Consider the following 27834-nt stretch of genomic DNA (forward strand, 5'->3'; position numbering starts at 1 on the left):
CAATCACAAATATCCATGCCCAAGGTGGGATTCGAATCCGCAGCCTTTTAGCCAGATATGCTAACTACTCAGCCAACCAGGCCGGCAACAAATTGGGAATATATCAAATCCTTGTTATATTTCCAAGATTTCTCAACTATTTGTCTTAAAGTGAAAATCTCAAGTATAACTGCATAAATCTTACCAGGAATACTTAACTGTATGAAATACCTCTGTAATTCTCACATTCACTTTTATTTCCCTTTTTTACAGATGGTATGAGAGCTCTACGCCAAGCATATGGAATTCAAATCTCTGACTAGGCCCTCAGAATTGTGTAATGCAACCATTGTAAAACTTTTATACCTCCATATTTGAGCATTTCTGGCTGAGTTTCATCTACAGCTAACTTTCTGCATTTCAGGTTTTTGATTACTTTTTCTACTTCAAGTATGGATACATATTCCTGTTAGAAATTTTATAGCACTATGCTGGCACTGCATATAATTACTCCAGACATCTAGAATATCTTCTTCAGTTTTCATGTCTACTTTATCATCTCTGATTCCTTTTACAGCAGTTTTTCTTCCATTTCTAATCTTTTTCAATAGCCTCCAAACTATTTTGCCACCTTCCTGATATTTATTATTATAATTATTATTATTATTGCACCCTCTGTGAAGTTTGCAGACTCATTGTGGGAGGTTATTTTCTATGTTCTTACCAAATTCTTCCCATGACTTATGTTTAGCTAGTTTTACACCGTGCTTTGCTTTCTTACATTTTTCTCTCTCTAAGAGCAGAAGCTGACTTACTTGCCAGGAACTTTCTATATGCTGTTTTATTATTATTTTATTATTTGACACATCCAAGGAGTCCTAAGACTCATCGAGGGAGAGCAGGTACTCTACAACTCTCTGTCTACACCAGTCAACCTCACCCACAAACTGCCTCATCTATACCAACAGCATCTACTGTCCACCATCACCACTATTATTTTCACAGACAATCACACACAGCCATGCCCATGGTGGGATTCGAACCCGCAGACTTTTGGCTGGAGAGCAGATACACTAACCACTCGGCCAACCAAGCCATTTTATTTTTATTTTCCTTTTCCTTCATTTTATTTTCCTCCATTGCCTCTTTAACTTCCTGAGTCCACCATGGAGTTCTGATTTTTCTGTCTTACACACAACCTCACCACATGCCTCTCTAGCTATATCAATCAATGTTTTCTTCAGGATTTCCAAAGTTTGATTCTCGTTTTCAAATTCTTTCATTTTTTCTTTAATGGTGTTTATTTATTTCAGTCTACAGTTCACGGCTGCTGAACCTTGATTTGCTTTAAAACTTTCTTACACACTCTTCTTTTCAATATGAAATTCAATTTTATCCTGCTCAAAACTAAATAGTGATCACTTCCTTCTTCAAATCCACTGTATACTCTTGTGTCAAGAACCAGTGGGAAAACATCACTATCAACTATAACATAGTCAATGAGACTTTCTTATTTTTTACATCTTCTCTCCATGTGAATTTGTGCACATTTTTATGTTGGATCATGGTGTTAGTAATAACTAATCCATGTCCTGAACAGAAATTCAGCAGCATTTACCATTATTATTAGCTCTGCCCTTTTCTCCAAATTTTACCAAAACATTTCTATGTGTCTGGTGATCATTTTCTACTCTGCTGTTTAAATTTCCAACAAGGACCAACTTTTCATTTTTCATTGAGCCAGCTGCTTTCTGTAATTCCTCAAAAAAGTCCTCTATTTCTTCCTCGATAGAACCTTCTGTGGGACCATAAACACAAATAAGTCTCATTGTTCAGTTCTCCATTCTGCTATTTTTCCACATCACTCTATTTCATATTGTCTGCCATTCAAGAAGAATGAATGTCTGTTATTGCCTGAATATAACATTTTCAACATAAGACATATACAAGATCTCACTTTTCTTTTCCATTGATGCCTCTTACATTGATAGTACCCATCTTAAACTCTGTTGATGTTGAGTTGGAACATGTTCTGATATTTGTTCCAGTAGCTGACTTTTCACTGTTTGGCCTGGTTTCCTAACGAAAATCAATGGGAATGCCCAAGCCGGCATACCAAGAAGAATACAATTTGGTAGGCTAAATCCAAAATTGCCAGTCATCCTTGTTCATTCAATATCCTAGTAGATACCTAACAGGGTGCACCATGAGAAGGTGAGGATTGGACATTGGGTCCAAAGCCCCAGTCAGTTCTTTGCATTCTTTAAAAGGCTACATGGAGGTTTTTTCCTCTAGGTGATACAGCTTTGACCCTTAAGCACTCCCAATAAAAACCAGTGAAAGATATTAACTGCATTCTCAATTTGCTATCTTCATTAAAATATTTCAGTTATTTAGGTAAAATATTTAGTGAAGATGAAAAATTAAATATATCATTAGACAACAGAATAAGCAAAGATGCTATGGTGGGGAGCCAATTTATGAATAAATTTATATGGAATACAACAGAAATTAGTCAAAAACATATACAAAATAATCTTCAAACCAATTTTATGGACCCATAAAATTTTTAGCGATTTTATGGATATCAGAGTTGGTTAGAAATAAACTGATGATCAAAGAGACTATAGATATGTGCATTGTGAGAAAAATTAAGGGAGTGAAAGATGGTGTCACTAGCAGAATCATATGAAAATGAAGTTATTACAAAGGAACTTGATACTATTGGCATTCAAGAATGTGGGAGCAGAACAAAATTAAAGGGATATAGCCACTTAAACAGAATGGGAAAGGGTAGCAAAATGTGTGACTGATGCCAGGATAGAAGAAAAACAAACCTAGATAAAAACCAAGATGTAGGCAGATTGATGCAGCTAAGAAGTGGCCTTAAGAGAGTAAACTATACCTGAGAATAAGAGTGCTGGGAACTGACAGATTAATCTAGAGGAAAATTGTTGATATGAAGTTAATAGTAATGTAAACTTAATCATGTCATATTATCATAATATTCTATTCACTTCTCAAGGATACATATCAGGAATTTGATGATGATGTTTAAACTTATAAAACTTTAAATGTCAGAAACCAAACATTTCAATATTAGTAGAAGAGTGCAAAGTTGACCTCATGAGTATATCTAGTCACTAACCTTCTCCAATACCACTGTTCAATAGTACACCCCATGCAAACCAAATGGCACTAGATAAATTCAAGGCATCTTCTTCTGTAGCATCACTGTTGGGAAGTTTATAGCGACCAAATGGACTAAATCGGTCTAGCAAGTACAGTGCAAGAGCTACCACATGGACGGACACCATTACTAAGATCCAAAGAGTCTTCTGGAATGGCTGAAGAAATGAAGCTAATGTAGAACTTTTGGGATGCTACGAAGAAACAAATAATGCATGTTATTCATGTGACATGACCATATTTTATAAATAGTAATATTTTTATTTTTTAATGATTATTTTTAGGAATTACAAATCATTTCTTTTATTTATTATGTTATTCATGGAAACAAATTGAAAACTGCATTAAAATTGTTAAATAAATAAGTAAAAGATATGGTGTAGTAACAGTCCAGCAGAACCCATCAGTTAGAAATTTTGAGTGCTAAACATTTATTTCTAGTAGAGCAAACTCATCTGCCACAGAATGAAAGTTGGGTATACCATCAAAGAAGTGGAACTCACAGAAAAATTAGAGAAGTCAGCACAACTGGTGTTACTGAAACAAACACAAAACAGATGAGATATTTCTATATTTAGTAACTATGAGATGCTGTATTTAGTAACTACAGGATGAATAAAGATTTAATTATCTATATTCATCCTGTAGTGATCAATGAAAGGAAAACTACAGTATTCAACACTAAACACAAAGATAAAGAGCAAAGCCAGATTTATGTAGAGGACATGGGATAGTCATTATTAATCTCACTCAATCTTGTAACATTATATTCCAACATTAAAACACAAAAGGAATAAGAAAAGTATTTCCATGGTATGATAGGACTGAATTGAAAAGAAGAGCCATGACTTCTAAGTTTATTGATGCAGGACTCTTGAACTCGTGTTCCTCTATCACATGACATGGTGTCGTGTGTAATTATCTCTTTGCAACTGTATAAATTGCATTTCCTTCCTTCTCTGTGTACATTCCTCCTTTCAATCTATTAAAATATAAGGAAAATGCTCAACATGTCCCTCTATTACATGACACGGTGTCATGTGTAATTATCTTTTTGCAACTGTATTAATTGCATTTCCTTCCTTCTCTGTGTACATTCCTCCTTTCAATCTATTAAAATATAAGGAAAATGCTCAACATTTCCCTCTATTACATGACACGGTGTCATGTGTAATTATCTTTTTGCAACTGTATTAATTGCATTTCCTTCCTTCTCAGTGTACATTCCTCCCTTCAATCTATTAAAATATAAGGAAAATGAAACTGTTGCATTGACTAAGTTAATCCATCTAAAAACAGTTGAAATAAATGAAAAATGGGTAGATGAGTATGATATCTCAATGAAAACGGAAATGTAAGGATATGATGTTTTCTGTGAGTATAGAAAGGGCAAGAAGGGAAAGAGGGGGAGGATGTTGTTGATAGCAAGAAAATGTTAGTTGCACAACATTGAGATACACTGGAGACAATAGTGGTAGTCTGAGACGGAATGGTGTGAAGTGGAGTTGAAAGAATGAGATATTTTGTTGGATGTTGCTATAGACCATGAAATGTGCAGGACAGCAACAAAGAAATGCATAGGCAAACTGGCTTAGTGAGCAATAGAAGAGTGATCATGATAAGTGATTTTAGTTATGATAACATAGATTGGAATGAGATAACATCTGAGTATTAGGAAAATAAATTGCCTAAGTTCTTGAGAGATGTCTTAGGCAATATGGAAGGAAGGGCACAAATACTAAAGTCTTAAATCAGATCATATCATCGGAGGATGTTATTGTGGATGGGAACTGTGTGACTTACTATATTCATAAGACATGCTGTAGCTGTCATATGAGTAATTCTGTGAGAAAAAGATATATGTAGTACTACATGGCAATCATTATCAAATTCCTGACATGTACCCTCAAGGGATGTACAGGATATGATAGTACTACATGAAAAACTTACATTATTACTAACTTCCTATCTACAATTTTCCTCCAAATCAATCTGTTACCTGTCAAGACTCCAACATTATCAGATCTTATATTTCTATTTTCTAAGGCACTTTTTACTGTATCAATCCATCTATATTTTAGTCTTCCTCTGGGGCTTTTTCCTGCCAACCTGGCAGAGAACACTTGTTTTGCTAATCTTTCCTCTCCCATTCTGTTTAAGTGATCATACCACCTGAGATAAGCTCTGCTAACACATTCCTGGATGCTAATAATATCAAGTTCTTTCTTAATATCCTCCTTTTTTAATATTATATTGCCATTGATGCCATCTGTTCATGCCACTAATCTTTCTCAGGACTCTCGTATATCTGCGGTCTCTAGTTTTTGGGGAAGTGTTTTATTTCTAACCAGCTCTCAGATCCACAAGTTAAAATCGGTTTGAACATTGTCTTGTATACAACTAATTTAGTGTTTTGACTAATTTCTCTCTTATTCCATATAAATTTATTCAGTTGACTTCCTACCATACCAGCTTTGTTGATTCTGTTTTTCATATTTCATAATTCCATATTTTTATTATTATTATTATTTAGGTCTCCATGGAGTCAAAAGACTCATCGCAGGAGGTCCTTCCTAGGAAACACAAAGTCTATCAAGACTCCTCATGGTAGGTCCCTCCTAGGAAACACAAAGTCTATCATATCACTCCTTAAACTCATAGACCATTCTCGCTCTCACCACTCTATCAGGCAATGCATTCCATGGTTCAACCACCCTCCATGCAAAGACATGGAGGGCGGTTGAACCATGTGAACTCACTCTCTTGCTCACAGCTTCCTTTCATAACTTCCAGGGATAGCCCCTTGTCATCACTACTTCCCACTGTTCAACCAAGCGAAAGAACCCCCCAGTGTCAACTGTGTAACCACTTCTCAACAGTTTAAAAGTCTCAATCATATCACCTCTCCTTCTATCCACCAAACTTTTCAATCCACATTCCCTCAGCCGATCCTCATAACTAACATTGTACAATCCTGAAACCATCTTTGTTATCTGCCTTTGTACCCTTCCCATAGTAATCCCACAGCAATCCTCTGTGTTACCTTCACCACCTTTGCAATATGTCCCCTGAATTTCAGGTTTCTATCAATCATCAATTCCAGATCTCTTGTCTCCCCTACTTCCCATAGAGTATGCAGTATCCCATCGATGTGTCCCAAACCTCATTTTGCTGCATTAAACTGATACCCCCATTCATTTGTCCATCTTTCTAGCTTATTCAAATCCTCTTGCAGGGCTACCACATCTGCACTATTACTAATAACCCTTCCCAGCTTCACATCATCTGCAAATAACTGAATATCCCCCTGCAATCCACTGACAATGTCATTGATATAAAGGTTAAACAATATAGGTCCCAGTATTGAGCACTGTGGGACCCCACTTGTAACCCTCATTTAATTTACCATCTTTATTAAAAATCTTGCCTAAGTAGCTGAAATGTTTTACTTGTTCTATAGGTTATCCATTCACAATGCAGTTGATATTTTCAATGCTTCTGCCTATTTTCATTGTCTTTTGTGTTGTTATTGCTGACCTTCATTCCATATCTATTACAACAGTTAATCACTTTAATCAGGGAATCATGCCATCTTGTACTGGGATATAACATCATCTGCATAAAGTAAAGAGCTGAGATTAACCTCTCCAATTTTGATATCATGTTTAATACCCCTTTCCTTCATAATGTGATCCATATAGATAACGAATAACAGAGGGGATAACGTACATCCTTGTCTGACACCAAATTTAACATCCATCTTCCTGAACCTCCTTCAATTCTAACTGCTGACTTACAAAATAGACTAAGTATTGCTTGACATAATGCCCCATTGACTCCATATAACTGTAGCATTTTGAATAGTTTCTCTCTTGGTACCTTGTCATGTGCCTTTTCCAGATCTACAAAACTTAAATACAGATCTTTGGTATATTCCTCCAGCACTATCCATCTCAACCTTCCTAACTATACACTGTTTAACTCCTTTCGACCCAAGGGTGGTGTCTGTGCATATATCTGCTCTGACATATTCTGCCCGAGAGCACCTAACCTAGAATTGCCCAACTTCAACCTTCTTTGGCTGAAAATATCCCTCCGCCATTCAGTCAAATTCATTTGCTGTCTCTATCAACCACTCTGAGCTCTTTCATTTCCTCTCCTTAAAAGTTGATTTTCTCCAGTCCCACTCCCCTAACAGTGAAATCATCCTCCTGGGTGATTTTAACACAGATAATACCAATTGGCTTTCCTCTTCCAGTTGTGCAGATCCTGCAGACAGAGATGCTGAAACATTTGCCATCACTAACGAACTTACACAAATTGTTCAAAAGCCAACCAGAATACCAGATAACCCGAACCACTCTCCAAATACCTTAGATCTCTTCCTTACCAATGACCTGTCCAAATACGCAGTGAATGTAGTGAGCCCCGTGGATAATTCTAACCACAACCTATTGCTCACCTCCTCCTCCATGCAACAATGCTTACACAGTTACTCCCACACAAGAGTAGTTTGGCATTATAACAGTGCCAATTGGGACAGTCTCTGATACTACTATGATTCATTCCTATGGTTGGATTATTGTTTCCAGTCCAAACATATGCACCGAGCATATCATCAAAGTAATCCTCAGTGGCATGAAAACATACATTCCCCACACAACTCTGAATGCCATCCCTATCTAAACACTGGTTCTCCAAAAGATGTGCCAATGCTGTACAAATGAAAAATCAGGCATACCACAACTGGCTCAAATCAAGAACCCCATCCTCCTTCAATGTCTATACTTACACCTGAAACAGATGCAAGAAAATTATCAACGCTGCTAACACAGAACTGGAACGGACAAAAAGCAGGAAACTTGCAGCCTGTCCAAATGGCAGCCATGCCTTTTGGTCTCTAGCCAAGGCAATTGGTCATAACTTTTGCCCTACACTATTCACCCCCCCCCCATCATACCCAGATGCCTCAATTGCAGCGTCACCACAGAAAAAGCTAACCTCCTGGCTTCACACTTTGCCTCTAATGCACGCATAACTGACAATGGCAAATGCCCTCCAGTCATTCAAACTACCCAACATACAATGTTGGGTAGTTTGTATCCTTTTGCCAAAAAGAGACCATTCACCAGTTGTCTAAATTAAACACAAAAAAGTCTCCCGGCCCAGATGGTATTCCTCTAATTGTCCTGAAGGTCTGTGCACCAGAACTGACTCCCATCCTATGCTGTCTGTACATACTCTCTTACTCCACTGGTATCCTGGAAACTGGCCTATATTCAACCCATTCCTAAAAAGGGTAACAAATCACTGCAATCTAACTAGCACCCTATCTCACGCACTTCAGTCCTATCCAAAGTGATGGAGAAAACCATCAACTCTCAACTCCTATTCTACCTTGAAGGTACCCAGTTATTAAGTGACCACCAGTATGGATTCCGCCAACACTGATCAACAGGAGATCTACTCTCATACATCACCCACTGCTGGACAAATGCCATGGAGAAATTTGGTGAATCCCAAGTAGTTGCACTTGATATCTCTAAAGCCTTTGACTGGGTCTGGCACAAAAGCATACTAAGCAAACTTCCATCATTTGGACTGTCTCAGGACTTTTGCAGATGGATTGCCAGCTTCCTGTCTCACCATCCAACTAATGCTGGGGTCCCACAAGGTTCAGGTCTTTCACTAACCCTCTTTCTTCTGTATATCAATGACCTACTTCAGTTGACCTTCAACCCAATACACAGTTTTGCAGATGACAGCACATTGCACTCCTCCCTTTCATTTTTCACAAACCCTACTCTACACAACTCACTTCAACCCACAGAACATCAACCAACACATCCCTTAATTCTGACCTCCAGGCCATCCTCCAATAAGGCTCAGATAACCTTGTCAACTTCAATGCTAGTGAAACCCAGTTCTGTCTTATTTCTCACAAAAAAGAACCATTTTCTGCAAGCATTATTTTTGATAACACTCAAATTCCCAGACAATGAGATTTCTCTTCTCGGAATTACCCTGACATCAAGCATAAACACATCACAACCATTGCATCCTCATCTTCTAAAAAAACTAGAATTATAACCTAGGTTTTCTCTTTTGCTCAAATGTTACGTCACCTCAAAACAGCTGTTAACCTTATCCAAATCACAAATCTGCCCACCTACTGAATACTGCTCTCACATTTGGAGTGGGGCCCCTAAAAGCTCCCTCAAAATGCTTGACTCAATACAGAGGAGAGAGAGCAATTAGACTGATAAATGACACATCTCTTACCAACTCGCTCCCCTCACTCTCACATAGACATTTGGTCTCTGCAGTTTGTATATTCTATAAATATTTACATGGGAAATGTTCATCTGAAACAGCATCAATAATTCCCCTACTCTGTACTAAGCCCATTGGAACACATACAGCTGCTGCCCAACATCCTTTCACAGTACACCTTGAAACCCACAGAACAAGTTTCTTTTCCTCCTCCTTCACCCCTGCTACTGCTGTATTGTGGAATAATCTTCTCCCTGACATATTTCCCAAGTAATACAACATACAGGCTTTTAAATCAAATGTAAACAAGTTTCTCCTTTCCCAACCCACTACCCAAGTTGACCAGCCAACTTCTCATATATGGGCCCAACAACAAAAAATAAAATATATATATATTCCCACGATTTCTCAACTATTTGTCGCAAAGTGAAAATCTGATCCTGACAGCCTCTATATGGCCTGAATTCAGCTTGTTCTCCACCCAAGCTTCCCTTCAACAATCCTTCTCAACCGTTTAACAAGTATACTAGCATAAATCTTACCAGGAACACTCAGTTTTATTTCAAATAATTCTCACATTCAGTTTTATTTCCCTTCTTATATATGAGCACTATGAGAGCTCTACTCCAATCATCTGGAATTCATCCCTCTGTCCAGACTTTTTGAACTATGCAGTGCATCACTGTAAAACTTTTATACGGGCGCTAGTGGGGGAAGTACTGCGGACGTGTTTTGAAGAGCTCCTGATTCAGATAAGTTTTTACTAGGAATAATTAAGTATATATGCGTAATTGTTTGAGTAAGAGCAGCTGTAAACGTTGTACGCTACCGGTATTATTAGTGTGGGTTTTTTCCTTGTCTAAACTAAATTACGAAATCGTTATTATTAGACCTATAACCGGCAGAGAGAAAAAAAAAATGGCGGCGGCATTGTCATTCCATGATTTGAATGTAGATTTCAGTCGTTTCGTTAAGTGTGAGGTCTTTTATATGTATTCCTTCGATTACATAAATGATTTGTGGATGTTTAGTGCGGATGGAAGAAGGGTGTGTGCGAAGTGTGACCTGAACGAAGAACTAATGAATGCGAATATGAAATTGATGACAGAAAGTGCTAGTACCGATTGTATCGCGATTGCACGTTTGAAAGAAAAGGATACTGAGCAAGAGAAGCGAAAAAATGTTAAAAAATCAGGAAAAAAGAAAAAGAGCGATTTGACAACCGTAACGGATGTTAAAAGGGACGAAAGTGAGGTGGAAAGAAACGAAATTGAGAGAACGAATGAAAGTAGAACTTGCGTAATGCAGAAATCGCAAGTAAAAAAAATCGAAAGAATAAATGATGGCAAAAGTTCGACGCATGTTGGACCGAAGGTACTGAAACAAAGAAAGATGAATGACAGTAAAAGTGAGAAGAATGATAGCGAAAGTTGGACGCATGTTAGTCCGAAAGTACGGAAACAAAGAAAGATAAATGAGAGTGAAAGTGAGAAGAATGATAGTGAAAGTTGGACGTATGTTGGACCGAAAGTACGGAAACAAAGAAGGATGAATGAGAGGGAATGTGAGAAGAGGGGGTCGAGAGTTAGAAAGTTAGAAAGATTTAATGATAGAGAGAATGTGTCGCGAGGTTCGGAAAGTGAATTAGATTGGATGAGGCAAGAAATGAAATGGATGCGGAATGAAATTAAGAGAATTCAGGTCAAAACTATTACAATAAATCATGATGGCATGAAAGAGTTAACGAAAGATGAGCGAGTGGCGTTGTATGGCGACTCCATTATTAAAGGTGTGCTAGAGGATAAAATGCACAAGGTATGTTTTCCAGGCGGTAAAATAAGTAGAGTGATTGAGGCATTGGATATGAGGCGGGAGCGAGCAAAAGAGTTAATTGTATTAATTGGTACAAATGATTTGAGAGAGAACAAAGAGCATGTTAAAATGAATGTCAAGAGACTGCTTGGAAAGATAAAAGAGAATAGTGTGACAGGAAGGGTGGTCAGTGTGTTGCCTAGGTATGATTGTGGTGAAATGAGGCGGAGAGCAAGGATTATGAATGGTATTCTGGCTGAAATGTGTGAGGAGACGGGAGTACAGTTTGTTAATGTGTGGAATGAGTTTGAGGGACGAAGTGAGCTGTATGGGAGTGATGGACTGCATTTGAGTGGTTATGGTGTGAGTCGCTTGGAGAGACTGCTGCTGGAAGGTAGAGAAGTGAATAGAGAAAATGAATCAGATCGAGAGGGGAGTGATGTGGAAGAGCAGGAGAGTAAGATAGGAGAGATTGAAGAAGTGGAAAACAATGGAGAGGTGAGTGGTATGAGTATAGAAAATGAGAGAATGGGTGTGCAAGAGGAGCAGGGAAACGGGGAGGCCCAGGGTGGACAGGGATACACAGCGTGAGAAAGGTGGATGCTCCAAGAGGAGGTGAGAGCATGTGTAGGCAGGAAAGTAATGGGATGACCAGGGATCAAGAGGAAACAGATGTTGTTGCAAAGGGTTCTAAAATGAAGAAGCAGAAAGAGAAATGGCCCCAGTTCAGCATGGAGAGAGCACATCGAGTGAATGGTATCAGTGGAACTAGCTGTAGATCCAGAAATGAGTTGTTGTGTTTGTATACCAATGCTAGAAGCATAAGAAACAAGGCGGATGAAATGGTTGCAGCACTAATTGCGTCTGTGCACCCAGAGATTGTCGGAATAAGTGAGACATGGTTAGATGAGGACGACATCCTGACAGGAATAGAGATGGAAAGGTATGATGTGTTTCGTGAGGATAGAAGGGATAAAAAGGGAGGGGGAGTGCTATTGATGATAGAGAAAGAGTTATGTCCATACAAGGTAGAGATGCAAGAGGGAAATAGGGCCAGTGGTTTTGAGGCAGTATGGTGTGAGATAGAGGTAAATAGAATCAAATACTTGGTGGGATGTTGTTATAGACCTGGTAATGTGGATGGTGGTGATAGTGAAATGTATAGTCAAATAAGCCAAGCAAATAAGAAAAGGGTGATCATTATGGGTGATTTTAATTATGGCAATATAGACTGGAATGAAGAGATAGCGACTGGAAGTAAAGAAAATGAGTTTCTTGAGTTTTTGAGGGATAACTACCTCAGACAGTATGTAACAGAGGGCACACGAGGATTAAGGGACTTGGATTTGGTCATCTCATCGGAGGATGTAATTATAAATGAGATGTCAAATCATCCACCAATTGGTGAAAGTGACCATGAGGTGATTACCTGGGTGGTTGCCAGCAGTGCAAGGACCCCTGTGAAAAAAGGGTATATGTGGAACTACAAGGGGGGTGATTATGAAGAGCTCAGGAGACAGCTTGCAGATGTAGCATGGAATGAGGAGTTAGCTGGAAAAGAGATCAATGCAGCTTGGGGGATTTTCAAAAACTATTTAGTAGATGCAATGTCTAAATGTATACCATGGGTGAGAAGGTTAAATAAGGTAGGTGTGAGATGGATGAATAAAGAGATTAAGCATGCAATACAGAAAAAAAAGGCATTGCGGAGACTGCCTAAGAGAAGTGAAAGTAACCAATTTCATGAGGTCTACAAAGACCAGGCAAGGAGGGTGACTTGGTTGGTGAGAGTAGCTAAAGAGAGGTATGAACAGCAGTTAGCTAATGAAGCCAAAAAGAATCCTAGGGAGTTCTTTCGATATGTAGCCAGCAAAAGAAAGAATGATTATGGAAGGATGACATTGATTGGAGGAAATGGTATAAAGACAGCTGTTGCAGAATGTGTTGTGGAGATACTTAATGAGCAATTCATAAAGATCTTTCAATCTTGTGAATGTGACTTCATGGAGAGATTAAGAGCAGTTGATGATGGGGAGGAGAGACTGACTGTAAGTGAGCAAGAGGTGTTTGGGGAGTTGAGTAAACTAGATGTAAATAAGGCTGTGGGACTTGATAATATATCACCACGTATTCTGAAGGAGTGTGCTAGAGAGTTGACACCTGCCTTGACATATTTTTTTAATACGAGTCTTGCACTTGGTCAAGTTCCTAAAGAGTGGAAGGAGGGCAAGATTGTGCCACTTCATAAAGGAGGTGATCGAACTCAAGCATCAAACTATAGGCCTATCTGTGTGTCAGGTGTTGTGGTTAAGTTGTTGGAGAAGCTTGTGAGAACTAGGATCCAGAGATGGGTTGACAACAATGGTATAATTTTTGATGGACAGCATGGATTTGCTAAAGGGAGGTCATGTTTTAGTAAACTACTTACTTATTACAATAAAGTGACTGCTTCCTTGGACAGAGGAGAAGGATACACAGTAATATACTTGGATTTCGCAAAAGCTTTTGATAGAGTACCTCATGATAAGTTGACAGTCAAACTCGAGCAGATGGGGTTGGATATTAGATTAGTGCATTGGATTGGAGACTGGCTATCTGATAGGTATCAACAAGTTGTGTATGGGGGTGCAATATCCAGGAAAAGGAAAGTCACTAGTGGAGTGTCTCAGGGGTCTGTTTTAGGGCCATTACTATTTAACTTATATATTAATGATATTGGTGAAGATTTGGATGGAGATATTCAGTTGTTTGCAGATGATGCAAAGTTGGGACGAACCATAAAGAGTAGTGAAGATGTTGTGGCCTTGCAAGAAGACTTGAATAAATTGAGTGATTGGGCAAGCAAATGGGGATGCGAGTTCAATGTTGCAAAATGTAAGGTTTTAAAATTTGGAAAACTAAGATGGGATGCAGAATTTATGCTTGGTGAGAATATATTGTTGGAAGTAGAGGAAATAAGAGATCTGGGGGTGATAGTGGATAAGGATCTAAAATTTAGGGGACACATCGCCAAAATTGTGAAGACAACACAAAGACTTCTGGGAATGATGCGGAGGACACTGACATGTAGAAGTAGGGAGATACTTGTTCCAATGTATAAGGCTTTGATTAGGCCACACTTGGACTATTGTGCCCAGATTTGATCACCGGGTTTTCAGAAGGATGAAGAGATGTTGGAAAGGGTCCAAAGGCGAATGACTAAGGTAGTTTCTGACCTCTGGAATGTTGAGTATGAGGAAAGATTGAAAAGATGTAATTTGCAGAGTCTCGTGGAGAGAAGGAAGAGGGGAGATATGATAGAGACCTACAAGTTGGTAAGGGGTTGTTATAGGATCAATGGTGGAGAAGTTCTACAGAGAATAGTGGGAGATCAGGGGAGAACCAGAGGTCATCCCTGGAAACTGTATAAGGAGGGTGTGAGTAAGGGAGTGAGAGGCAGGTTTTTTTCGTGCAGAGTTGTGAGTGATTGGAATGCCCTGCCTGAGAGCGTGGTGTCTGCAAGTAGTTTGAACGTGTTTAAGACACGGTATGATGAGATGTGTTTGTAAGATAAAAGGACCTCCTAGATGAGTCTTTGACTCCATGAGGTCTTGTTTTAATAATAATAATAATAATATACCTCCATACTTGAGCATTTCTGGTTGAATATTATCTACTGCTGCTGCCTTTTGCATTTCAGGCTTTTGATGGCTTTTTCTACTTGAAATATGGATGCATTTTCCTGATTGCACGCCTGTCAGTGATTTTTACCACTGTGCCAACACTGATTGTTTCATTTAGCAATTTTTCAAAGTAATTACTCAATACATCAAGGATATCTTTTTCTCCAGTTTTCATGTCATTGTTATCATCTCTAATTCCTTTTACAGCCATTCAATGAACTTCTTCAACAACCTCCAGAATATCTTGCCACCTTCTTGATATTTATTTTCTATGTTTTTACCAAAGTCTTCCCATGACTTTTATTTAGCTAGTTTTACACAGTGTTTAGCTGTCTTACATTTGTCACTGTATTCTGTATTCTGAATTAAAAAGTGTTTGCATGAAGCAATAGCTGACTGTATACCTAGAGTCCGAATAAAAAATCAAGTATGAGTTAAATGAATGAATAACACAATTCAGCTTCAGCTGCAAAAAAAGAAACAACTATGGAGGGAATTTAAGGAGAAAGGTGACCGGCAGGCACATGAACAGTATAAAGCCCAGGCCTGAAGGGTAACGAGTGTGGTAAGAAAAGCAAAAAAGGATTATGAAAGAAGATTGGCCATGCAGGCTAAAGACAATACAGTTTTTTCGATATGTTGCAAGTAAAAGAAAAATTATATATGGCAGAATGATGTTAAAGAATGCCGATGGTAGGGAGGTAACCGAATCAGTTGATATAGTTGAATTACTGAGCAAGCACTTTGCAAGAGTATATCATCCAGGTGGTGACATTGCAGAAATGAATGAACCAAGAGATTATATGGGAATTGTGGTGAATGAGGTGGAGGTGAGTAGTCTATTGCAAAACCTCAATGTCAATACATCTGTGGGATTGGATGGTATACCAGCTCGTGTTGTACATGAAGCGGCTAAAGAACTGTCAGTACCCTTGACCATTTTGTTTAATCTGAGTCTCTGGTCTGGGTTAGTTCCGAGGGGGTGGAAAGAGGCAACAGGGAAAATAGTTCCACTGCATAAAAGAGGTTCCAAGACTACTGCTGTAAATTACTGACTGATTAGCATATCAGGAATCGTTGTCAAGGTCTTGGAGAAACTAGTCAAGAGAAGAATACAGGATTGGATAGATGAAAATGGGATACTGTATGGGGGGCAACATGGTTTTGTGAAGGGTAGATCATGCCTCAGTAACTTGCTCACGTTTTATAACACAGTGACGGCTGAACTGGATAAGGGTAATGGGTTTACAGTGATTCTACTGGACCATGCCAAGGCCTTTGACAGGATACCATATGGAACTCTAATCAGTAAACTGGAGCAGATGGGGATGGATATTGGGTTGGTGAGATGGATAGGAGGGTGGTTGATGGAGAGATACCAGAGAGTGGTTTATTCAGGAGTGGAATCCAAAAGATGGCTTGTGACTAGTGGTGTGCCACAGGGTTCTGTTCTTGGACCACAACTTTTCAATTTGTCCATTAACGATATAGGAAAGGATCTAAGAGGAAGTGTTCACTTGTTTGCTGATGATGCAAAGTTGGGTAGAGCAATTGTGAGTGCACAGGATATCAAAATTTTGCAGGATGATTTGGATAGTTTGTAGGACTGGGGTAGGGAAAATGGATGTCAATTTAATGTGGCAAAGTGTAGGGTTATGCATTCTGTAGTGAAAAAATTAGCAGCAGTATATCACATTGGTGGAACTGTACTCCAGGAGATTGATGAGGCCTGGGATTTGGGATTGTTGGTGGATAGAGAGTTGAAGTTTAGGGGGCACATTGCAAAAGTGGCTAAATCAGCTCATCAAATTTCTTGGTTAATGAAAAATACTTTAACAAGTTATTGTTCCTCTATATCGAGGCCCGATAAGCCCCCAGATGGGGGCTTATCGGGCCTCGATATAGAGGAACAATATAATATCTGCCCAGATATGGGCGTCAGGGTTTCTTCTTGTGGGGAGGAGGTGGAGAGGATGGAGAGACGAGTGACCAAGATGGTGACAGGTCTGTGGAATGAACCTTATGAGAACAGATTGAAGATTTGTGGGTTGCAAAAATTGGTTGATAGGCAGAAAAGGGTTGATATGATTGAGACATTCAAATTACTGAAGGGTTTCTATAAGATAGGGATATAAGAATAGGACTGGTGGTGGGAGGACTAGGGCCATACATGGAAGCTGGGCAAGAATGTGGTTAACAAGGGTGTTAGAGCTAGGTTTTTTACTTGGAGAGTGGTAAATGAGTGGAATAAGCTGCCAGAGTCTGTTGTGGGTGCTATGACCATGAATGAGTTCAAGGTGAGGTATGATAGATACTGTGTGAATGTCGAATAGTTGTTCTTGACATGATGTTAGGGCCTCTCTCGATGAGCCTGTCGACTCCTTGGAGTTGCCCGAAATAATAATAATAATAATAATTCTCTAAGAGCACAAGCTGACTTATTTGCCAGGATCATTTGATATGCTTTCTTCTTTTCTTTCACTGCCTCTTTAACTTCTTGTATCCACCATAGAGTTCATGTTATTCTATCCTTGCAGGCAACCTCACCACATGCCTCTCTGGCTGAATCAATCAATGTTTTCTTCAGTGCTTGCCACTGAATCTCCAAGGTTTGATTCCTGTTCTCAAACTCTTTCATTTTCTTTTCAATAATCTTTCTGTATTTTAGTCTACAGTTCACATCTGAGAGCTGCTCAACTTTTATTCGCTTTAAAACTTTCTTACATGTTCTTCTTTTCAATATCAATTTTATCCTGCTCAGGACTAAATGGTGATCACTTCCAATTTTAAATCCTCTGTACACTCTAGTGTCCTGCACCAGTGAGAAAATATCACGATCAACAATAACAGAGTCAATGAGACTTTTCTCATTCCTTGCCTCTTCTCTCCATGTGAATTTGTGCGCATTTTTATGTTGGCTAATGTTTGTGTATTTTAGTCTACAGTTCACATTTGAGAGCTGCTCAACTTTTATTCGCCTTCAAAGCTGAATATCTTTTGTCGTGAGTAAACGTAGCAATTGATTTGAGCTGTGCTAAAAAGTGTTTTTTAATTAGTGTATAGTGTTGCAAATTGTGCTGCATTTTTTCAGTTTGGATACAAGTGTATTTCAGTGGTGTTGTTGTTGATGATGATGAAGGTTTTCGTTGTTTATATTGTGTTTTGCTACTTGTTTGTTGTGCTGCTTCAGCTTCTGAAGATGGCCTCCATAAAGAAACATATGTTAGCGGTATGGACAGTTTCTATATGAAAGTCTAGTTCTGCCTTGGATTTTTCAGAGGGGATGCATTGTGAAAACTGTTATATGTATGTACCAAAAAATGTGAAAGATTTGTGGACTGTAAGAGCGATTAGAAATGGAAGCAAACATTGGGACCATAGTAGAAGAGCTTCGGAAGGAGTTAGTGGAAATGAAAAGCGAAATGAAACATCTGGAAGAGGCTAATAAACAAGTAAAGGAGAGATTGGCTGATGATAATGAGAAGGAGGAAGTTAATATTATAAAGAAAGAGTCAAAGGAGAGTCATATATCAGTGTATGGGGACTCGATCATTAGAGGTGTGACTACCATTAAAGTGCACAAAACACGCTTTCCTGGTGGAACAATGAAGCAAATAACCTATGCATTGCAGAAAAGAAAATACTTGACGTCAAAATTTGTGGTAGTCGTGGGCACAAAGGACTTAGTTGGGGAGAAAAAGAATGTTGATAGAAACTTGAGGAAGTCATTGATATCATGATGGCTGAGTTGTGTGAGGCAAAGGGGGTTCACAATTTGTAAATTCTGGAGTGAATTTGAAGAGAAGTTGTAATGGTATAAAGCTGATGGATTTCGTTTGAATGGGTTTGGTATTGAGCATTTAGAAAGGCCATTATTTTCTGAGAAGGCACAGAGTCGAGAAGTTAATGTAGCAAATGATTAGAGTCTTCCTGTTTCACAGGAGGAAGGAGGAAGATGGATATGAGGTTGAAGATATGATTGAGCAGCACAAGATGATGGAATGCATAAAAGTGAAGATGAGACAGGTAGGAATGGAAATCACAGTCAGAATCAGGGAAATGGGTGTTGTCAAACCAGAGAGAGAGAGAGAGAGAGAGAGAGAGAGAGAGGTGGCCTCAAACACACAGTGATTGTTATGTTTATAAACAAATGTAAGGAGTATTTGAAACAAGAGAGCTGAGTTTGTTTCATTGATTGAGACAGTATGCCCAAAAATATTTCGAATAAGTGAAACTTGGTAGTCTGAGGAGGATTTGATGTCGGGAATAGAATTAGAATGATATATAATTTTCCGGAAGGATAGAGATGTGAAAAGAGGAGGGAGAGTGCTGTTAATGATTGCAGAGGAATTGTGTCCACAAGTGTGGAAGTGAATAGTGTATGCACAGATTCTGAACCTGTATGGTGCGAAGTTGAAGTAAACAGGTTAGTATATCTGATAGGATGCTGTTATAGGCTAGGGAATGCAAAGAATACTGATTGTGAAATGTTTAGGCAAATTAGTTGGGCATGTAAAAAGAAAGTGATCCTGATGGGAACTTTAATTACAGGAATATAGGGTGGAAGGAGGAGATAGTGTATGGAAACAAGGAAAGCGCGTTTGTGGAATTTCTGAGAGATTAATATTAAGTATCTTAAGCAGCACGTGATTGAAATAACTAGAGGCTTTAATGTGATTTTCTTTTCTTCACTACTTGTATAATAAACTATAACACTTAATATGAATATTAGTCAAGTGAGTTTAATTTTTCGTCCTACTAGTTTCACCGATTTTTGCTATCAGCATCTTCAGGGATATAATTGGTAAGCGATATGAAGGTAACAGACTAGGTTTTAATTGACAGTTCTAATTCATACAAAATTAGTATTGTGCGAGACAATGCGCGTGTCTCAGGAACATGATTTATTTGTTATGAGACATAATGTAATTGGCATGAAAGTTCATTTTTTTGATATTTAGTGATCTAATTAAAGTTTTCCAAATTTCCAGTAGGAATAGAGCTTGATTCCTATTTAGGTTTCCTGTTGAAAGGGCGACCATAGCAGCCTCCCTGAAGGTTCTGGAGTGGTAGTTCTCTTCTATATAGGGCATATGACTCTTATGACTCTTTAAAATAGCAGTAATCACTGAAACAAAAAAGAAATTAAAAGGAACTATGAGAACTGAAAATTTTAATGTGATATACAGTGGAGTCGACAGAGACCAAAGAGCACAAGCAGGAGTCATGATTTGGATTCATAACTCCCTTTCAAAACAGTTAGAATATTATAAATTATGGAATGAAAGAACAATAGAAGCTAGAATAAAAATAGACAGAAGCTATTTAACAATAATTGGTTTATATGCCACAGAAGAAGGAAGAGAACAGGATAATATTGATTTTTATAATCAGCTACAAAACATATATAATAAAATAAATAAAAATGATTACATAATTTTAGCAGGAGACTTAAATGCAAGAATTGGAAACACGAAAATTAATAATAATATAGGAATACATGGAGAACACACTCTAAACAGAAATGGTAAAAAATTGATCGACTTTGTAGTTTATAATAACCTAAAAATAATGAATTCCTTCTATAAACATAAAGACATGCATAAATATACTTGGGCAGCAAGAGGATGGAAATCAATATTAGATTACTTCATATTAAATGAAAAGACATCAAAATTTTCACTAGATGTTAGAGTTCACAGAGGATATGAAATAAGCAGTGACCACTTCCTTGTTAAAATAAAATTAAGATTACCACCTAAATGGCTACAAGTAACAAGAACAGAAAGAAAAATTGAAACATTTGTTTATAAAACTAGACTATTGAATGACACAAATGTACAATGGCTATATGAACAAAGAATTAACCAGTATCTAGATAAAATAAAACAAAATGAAGAAATAGAAATAGAATGGCTTAATATAAAAACGATACTAAATGCAGCAGCAAATGAAAGCTTAGGAAAGACCAAAAAATTCAATAAAAGAAAAAAACTGAAGATCTGGGATGATACAATCAAAGAAATAATCAAAAAGAAAAAAAAAACCTATCACAAATGGTTAAGCAGTAAAAGATTAGAAGATGAAATAGAATATAAAAGAATAAGAGCCATAGCTAAAAGAGAAGTCAGAAAAAGACATAGAGAATCATGGAATAAATTTGTTTCTAATTTAGAACATGATTTATATAAAATAAGACCCAATGTATATAAGATTTTGAAACACCTAAATGCAGATACCAAAGAAAACATAAAATTAAACACTGAATTGAAATTAGAAGAATTTCTAAATTACTACACAGAACTGTGGACAGACAAATATTTTAAAAAAGACAACTGGCAAACAATTAACGAAAATGAAAAGGAAATAACTAAAGAAGAATTAGAAATCAGCCTGAAAAAAGAAACGGAAAATCACCTGGAGAAGATAAGCTAGGTTCAGAACTATATAAATACGCAGGAACAAGATTCAAAGGAAGACTCTTATTATTTTTAAATAAAATTTACTCAACTGGTATCCCCCCAATTGAATGGAAAAAAGCAATTGTGATTCCTATCTTTAAGAAAGGTAATAGAGATGACCCTAAAAACTATAGAGGTATCAGTATACTAAATTCATGTTACAAAATATACAGCAGAATCTTAAATAACAAACTAATGAAATATTCCAAAAACTTTATTCTAGAGGTACAAAATGGATTTAGAAAAGGACGATCATGTATAGCCCCAGCCTTCTGACTAAAATTAATAATAGAGAAAAGAAGAGAATATAATTTAGAAACACATATTGCATTTATTGACTTTGAAAAAGCATTTGACAAAGTTAAAAGAAACATATTATTTAACATATTAAAAGAAAGACAAATACCAAATAATATCCTAAAAGCTGTCACAAGTATATATGAAAATAATCAAATACAAATAAGATTAAATCATGAGCTATCATATACAAGAGAGATAAACCAAGGGGTCCGACAGGGATGTCCCCTCTCAGCAACTCTTTTTAATATCTACTTAAATGAAATAATAATAAAATGGAGTAAAAATTTACATCAAGGAATTAAACTTTCACCTACAGTTAACTTAAACACTCTCCTCTTTGCAGACGACCAAATAATAATTACAAATTCTGAAGATAACTTACAGAAAGCTATTTTAAATCTAAATGAGATATCCAAAGATTATGGTATGATAATATCAATGGAAAAATCAAAAACTATGGCCTTTAAAGGACAAGATCCAGCAAGAACTAAAATAGTATTAGATAACAAGATCTTAGAACAGGTGAATTCATTTAACTACCTAGGATGTATGATCACTTATGAAAATGAAAAAAATATAAAAATAAAAATTAATTGCAAAATATTTAAAAATAACAGGAGTAATTAATTCTATATTTAAACCAAACCTAGTTCAAAAACAAACCAGGCTAAAAGTATACAATACATTAGCCCTACAGGTCTTAATGTATGGAAGCAAAATCTGGACAATAAAACAAAAAAACAAACAAAGATTAACAACAGCAGAAATGAATTTTATGAGAAAAACTGCAAAGTATACCCTATTTGATCACAAAAGAAACGAAGATATTATGAAAGAATTAAACCAAGAACCAGTAATTGAAAAAATTAAAAAATATAAACATAGATGGATGGAACACGTTCAAAGAATGAAAACAGAAAGATTAGTAAAACAAGCCTTAAAGTACAAGCTATTAGGAAAAAGGAAACCAGGACGTCCTCTTAAACGATTCAACGATGACTTCTAAGGCCGGAACAGGCCATACTAGGCCTAAATCCTTGATACGTATGATGATGATGATAACTCTTATCCCACTCAATAAAATGGTTGGTAGAAGCAAAGTGGGAAGAAAGCCTGAAATATCTTGTCTGTTGTTTCTAACATAGCTTATGTGCTCCTTCTGTTGCATTTCGAAGCTTCTAGAGGTCTGACCAACGTAACTAACACCACAGGAGCAAGGTATATTATTATTATTATTATTCAGGCCTCCAAGGAGTCAAAACACTCATCGAGGGAGGTCCTTTCTAAGACATAAAGTCTGTCAAGACTCATCGAGGGGAAGTCCCCCCCTGAGAAACACAAAGTTTATCATACCACTCTTTAAACTCACTGACCGTTCTCGCTCCCACCACTCCATCAGGCAATGCATTCCACGGCTCAACCACCCTCCACACAAAGAAACCACTCCTTACCCTCTTGCTCACAGTTTCCTTTCGTAACTTCCAGGGATGGCCTCTTGTCATCACTCCTTCCCGCTGATCAACCAAGCGAAAGAACTCCCCAGTGTCAACCCTGTAACCACCTCTCAACAGTTTAAAAGTCTCAATCATATTACCTCTCCTTCTTCTATCCACCAAACTCTGCAGTATACATTCTCTCAGCCGATCCTCATAACTATCCTTGTACAGTCCTGAAACCATCTTTGTCATCCGTCTTTGTATCCTTTCAACAGTTAATTTATCCCCTTCAAATCCTGGGGACCAAATCTGAGAACAATAGTCCAAGTGTGGTCTGATCAGAGACTTATACAACGGAATGATAACCCTCTTATCTCTGCAGGTCAGTGTCCTTCTCATAATAGCAGCAATCCTCTGTGTTACCTTCACCACCTTTGCAATATGTCCCTTAAACTTCAGGTTTCTATCAATCATCAACCATAGATCTCTTGTCTCCCCTACTTCCTCCAGTATAACTCCTCCCATAGAGTATGCAGCATCCCATCGATGTTTCCCAAACCTCAAGACCTTACATTTTGCTGCATTAAACTGACACACCCATTCATTTGCCCATCTATCTAGCTTATTTAAATCCTCTTGCAGGGCTACCACATCTGCATTATTATTAATAATCCTTCCCAGCTTCGCATCATCCGCAAACAACTGAATACCCCCCTGCAATCCACTGGCTATGTCATTGATATAAAGGTTAAACAATATAGGTCCTAGTACTGAGCCCTGTGGGACCCCACTTGTAACCCTCTGCCTCCTGGAAACTGCTCCACCATACACAACTCTCTGATACCTATCAGACAGCCAATCCTGAATCCAGTTGACCAATCTGACATCCAGACCCATGTGCTGCAACTTAAATATCCGCTTATCATGTGGTACCCTATCAAATGCCTTCGCCAAGTCTAAGAAAATTGCAGTATATGCCTTTCCCTCATCTAATGCTCTTGTAACTTTATTATAAAAGGCTAGCATATTGCTAAAACAAGAGCGTCCTTTCACAAATCCATGTTGATTCTCACAGATAACATTACCCTCATCTGCCCAATGCTGTACATGGTCCCTCACTACTTTCTCCAAGATCTTAACAACTACTGATGACACACAGACTGGCCTATAATTAGACACTTCCAGTCTGTTACCACCCTTATGCAATGGCACTATCTTACCTTCCTTCCATTCCCTGGGCACCTTTGCCAAAGCCAGACTTTCATTGAAAAGCCACGTTAAAGGTATTGTCAATTCCCTAGCACATTCTCTCAAAACTCGTGGCGAAATACCGTCCAGTCCCACAGCTTTACTGACATCCAGAGTACTCAGTATCTGAAACACACTCTCCTCCTGTACCTCCAGACCTTGTACCAGTCTTATCCCTCTAGCATTAAAACTTATATACTCCAGAGTACTTGTAGAAAGGATGAGGGTCTTTCGGTGATCTTAAAAATTTCCGAATAGTATTGACCGGCTTGAATGCTACTCTAATATTGTGTGGTTTTAGAAGGATAGCCAATTTTTTGGAAATGCTGCTGACAAATGGAATAGTTATTGATGTATTGGGTGTCATCACGTTGTCTTTGTGGTATATCCGAAAAGAGAATCTTGTTGCAGAGTCTTTTAAGATAACCATTTAAGGATAGCTCTCTGGATATTGTAGTTAATTATTTTTGTAAGTCATCCTGGTCTGTGGTGTACTGTATAGCTCTTTTCTTAAGCATATTGATAATGCTAAGTTTCTGGGATATATGATGTGACGAGTTGAAATGGAGGTAACGTCCAGTATTCGTAAGTTTTCTATACACAGACAGGTTGATACTGTTATTGGTTTGTTTCTTTATTAGGATGTCCAGGAATGGAAGTTTTTCATCTTTTTCAATTTCAAGTCAGTCAACACTATTCGGAAATTTTTAAGATCACCGAAAGACCCTCATCCTTTCTACAAGTACTCTGGAGTATATACCTTGCTCCTGTGGTGTTAGTTACGTTGGTCAGACCTCTAGAAGCTTCGAAACGAGACAGAAGGAGCACGTTGGCTATGTTAGAAACAACAGACAAGATATTTCAGGCCTTTCTTCCCACTTTGCCTCTACCAACCATTTTATTGAGTGGGATAAGAGTCATATGCCTTATATAGAAGAGAACTACCATTCCAGAACCTTCAAGGAGGCTGCTATGGTCACCTGTTCAACAGGAAACCTAAATAAGAATCAAGGTCTAATCCTACCGGAAATTTGGAAAACTTTAAATCACTAAACATCAAAGAAATGAACTTTCACGCTAATTACATTATGTCTCATAACAAATAAATCATGTTCCCGAGACACGCGCATTGTCTCGCACAATACTAATTTTGTATGAATCAGAACTGTCAGAGTTAAAACCTAGTCTGTTACCTTTATATCGCTTACCAATTGTATCCATGAAGATGCCAACAGCAAAAATCGGTGAAACTAGTAGGACGAAAAATTAAAACTCACTTGACTAACATTCATAAAAAGTGTTATAGTTTATTAGAGGCTTTAATGTCTTGGATTTGCTGATAAGTTCACAAGATGTCGTTGTTAATGAAGTGTTGACACTGACACTGAGAGTGATTATGAGGTACTTGCTTGGGAAATGATGAAATAAGAAAAGGTCACTGCCAAAAATGGATACATGTGGAAGTATAAAGCAGGTGATTATAGGAAGCTCTGTAGTCAGCATCAGTACATTGGGTAAATGAGCTGAGAAGAAAAGATGTTGACAATGCATGGAAAGTCACAAAGCATTATCTGCAAAAAACAATTAATGCTGCATACCAATGGTTAAGTGAGTAAATAGAGTAGGAGTGAAATGGATGAACAGTGAAATCAAGCAAACTGTGCTGGAAAAGAAAATGTTATGGAGGAGGTAGAAAAGGGTTGGCGGTGATCAGATCCATGAAGAGTATTAAGTGCAGGTTAGAAAGGTGACGAGCATGGTAAACAAAGAAAAGATGCAGTATGAGAGGAGACTGGCTGGTCAGGCCAAGGTTAACGCTAGGGAATTTTTCTGCTATATGGCAAGCAAGAGGTTGAATAATTATGGCAGATTAACTTGGTGGATAGTCATAGCAGCAGACTAACAGCTGCAAAGGATATAGTGAAATTATTGAATGAGCAATTTATCAGCGTATATCATACTGGTGTAAATAATCCAGTGCAATATATAAAAGAGAGGCAAGTATTAGGAGAATTGGAAGTGAAAGAAACAGAGGTGTATCAGATGTTCGTTGGATTAGATGTGAATAAGGCTGTGGGAATGAATGACATATCACCACATATTCTCAAGGAATGTGCACCACAGTTAGCTATACCCTTTACATGGTTATTTAATTATTACTATTATTATTATTATTCAGGCCTCCATGGAGTCAAAAGACTCATTGTGGGAGGTCCTTCCTAAGAATATAAAGTCTGTCAAGACTCATCGAGGGGGAGATCCCCCCCCCCTAAGAAACATAAAGTCTATCATACCACTCCTTAAACTCATTGACCATTCTCGCTCTCACCACTCCATCAGGCAATGCATTCCACGGTTCAACCGTGGAATGCATTGTGTATTTAATGAAAGTCTTGCAGTGGGTAAGATTTCTAAAGAGTGGAAAGAAGGCAAAATAGTACCATTCCACAAGCATGGATCTAAAACAGAAGTCTCCCACTACAGGCCAGTCTGTATAACTGAGGTTGTGGTAAAGGTATTGGAGAGATTGGTAAGGAATAGAATACAGGATTGGTTGATGGATATAGCAATAGTAATTTACTTGGATTTTATGATAAGGTGACAAGCATGTTAGATAAAGGAGAATCACATGCAATGATATTCTTAGACTTTGCAAAAGCATTTGATAGATTACCACATGATAAGTTGGTGTACAAGCTGCAGAGGATGCGAATAGATAGTATATTGATTAGATGGATCAGAGATCTCTCTGAATAATACCAGCAGGTTATTGGCATGCCCGAGGGTTCTGTTCTTGGGCCCCTGCTGTTTAACTTGTTTGTAAAAGATATATCATGTGGACTAATTGAGGATCTTCAGTTATTTGCAGATAATGCAAAGGTGGGAAAAATTATAAGTAGCACTTCTTCTTCTTCTTCTGCAGCTTCTCCCACTTAAGTGGGGTCACTGTTTCTTATGAGTCTCCTCCACACCTTCCTGTCTTGGGCTGTCACCACATCCAAGTTCTTCATCTTCAAGTCCTCTTCTACCAGCTCCCTCCATCTCTTCTTTGGCCGCCCACGCTTCCGCCTTCCTTGCACATCCATCTGCATGACCCTTCTTCCCACATATTCGTCCTCCCTCCTCATCACATGACCAAACCATCTCAACCTTGCCTCCTGTATTTTCGCTCCTAAGTTCGTAACTTTCACTGTTCCCCTGACATAGTCATTTCTCAGATGATCCTTTCTGGTCACACCGCACATCCACCTAAGCATTCTCATCTCTGCTACTTCCATCCTGCTAATGTTATTTTTCCTCAGGGCCACAGTTTCTATAGCATATGTCATAGCTGGCCTCACTACTGTCCTATAAATTTTGCCTTTCAGATTGATCGGCACCCTCTTATCACATAACACTCCAGCCATCTCCCTCCAGTTCCTCCAACCTGCTTGTATCCTGCATCCCACTTCCTTCTCACCTCCTCCATCTTCT

The 27834-nt window shown here is 38.0% G+C and overlaps 1 protein-coding gene across 1 annotated transcript in view; it reads right to left on the bottom strand.

Moving 5' to 3' along the window:
• Window positions 1-27834, bottom strand: part of LOC150105230 (glutamate [NMDA] receptor subunit 1-like) — a 550508-nt gene that overhangs the window by 143596 nt on the left and 379078 nt on the right. Inside the window, exon 12 of the mRNA XM_090395141.1 lies at window positions 3128-3362. Coding sequence (XP_090251267.1) covers window positions 3128-3362 — 235 coding nt within the window. The remainder of the gene's footprint in view (window positions 1-3127; window positions 3363-27834) is intronic.

Source organism: Typopeltis vanoorti, chromosome 7 (genome assembly GCF_054136105.1).
Source record: "Typopeltis vanoorti isolate ZY-2024b chromosome 7, IOZ_Tvanoo_1.0, whole genome shotgun sequence".
NCBI classification, from domain to species: domain Eukaryota; kingdom Metazoa; phylum Arthropoda; class Arachnida; order Uropygi; family Thelyphonidae; genus Typopeltis; species Typopeltis vanoorti.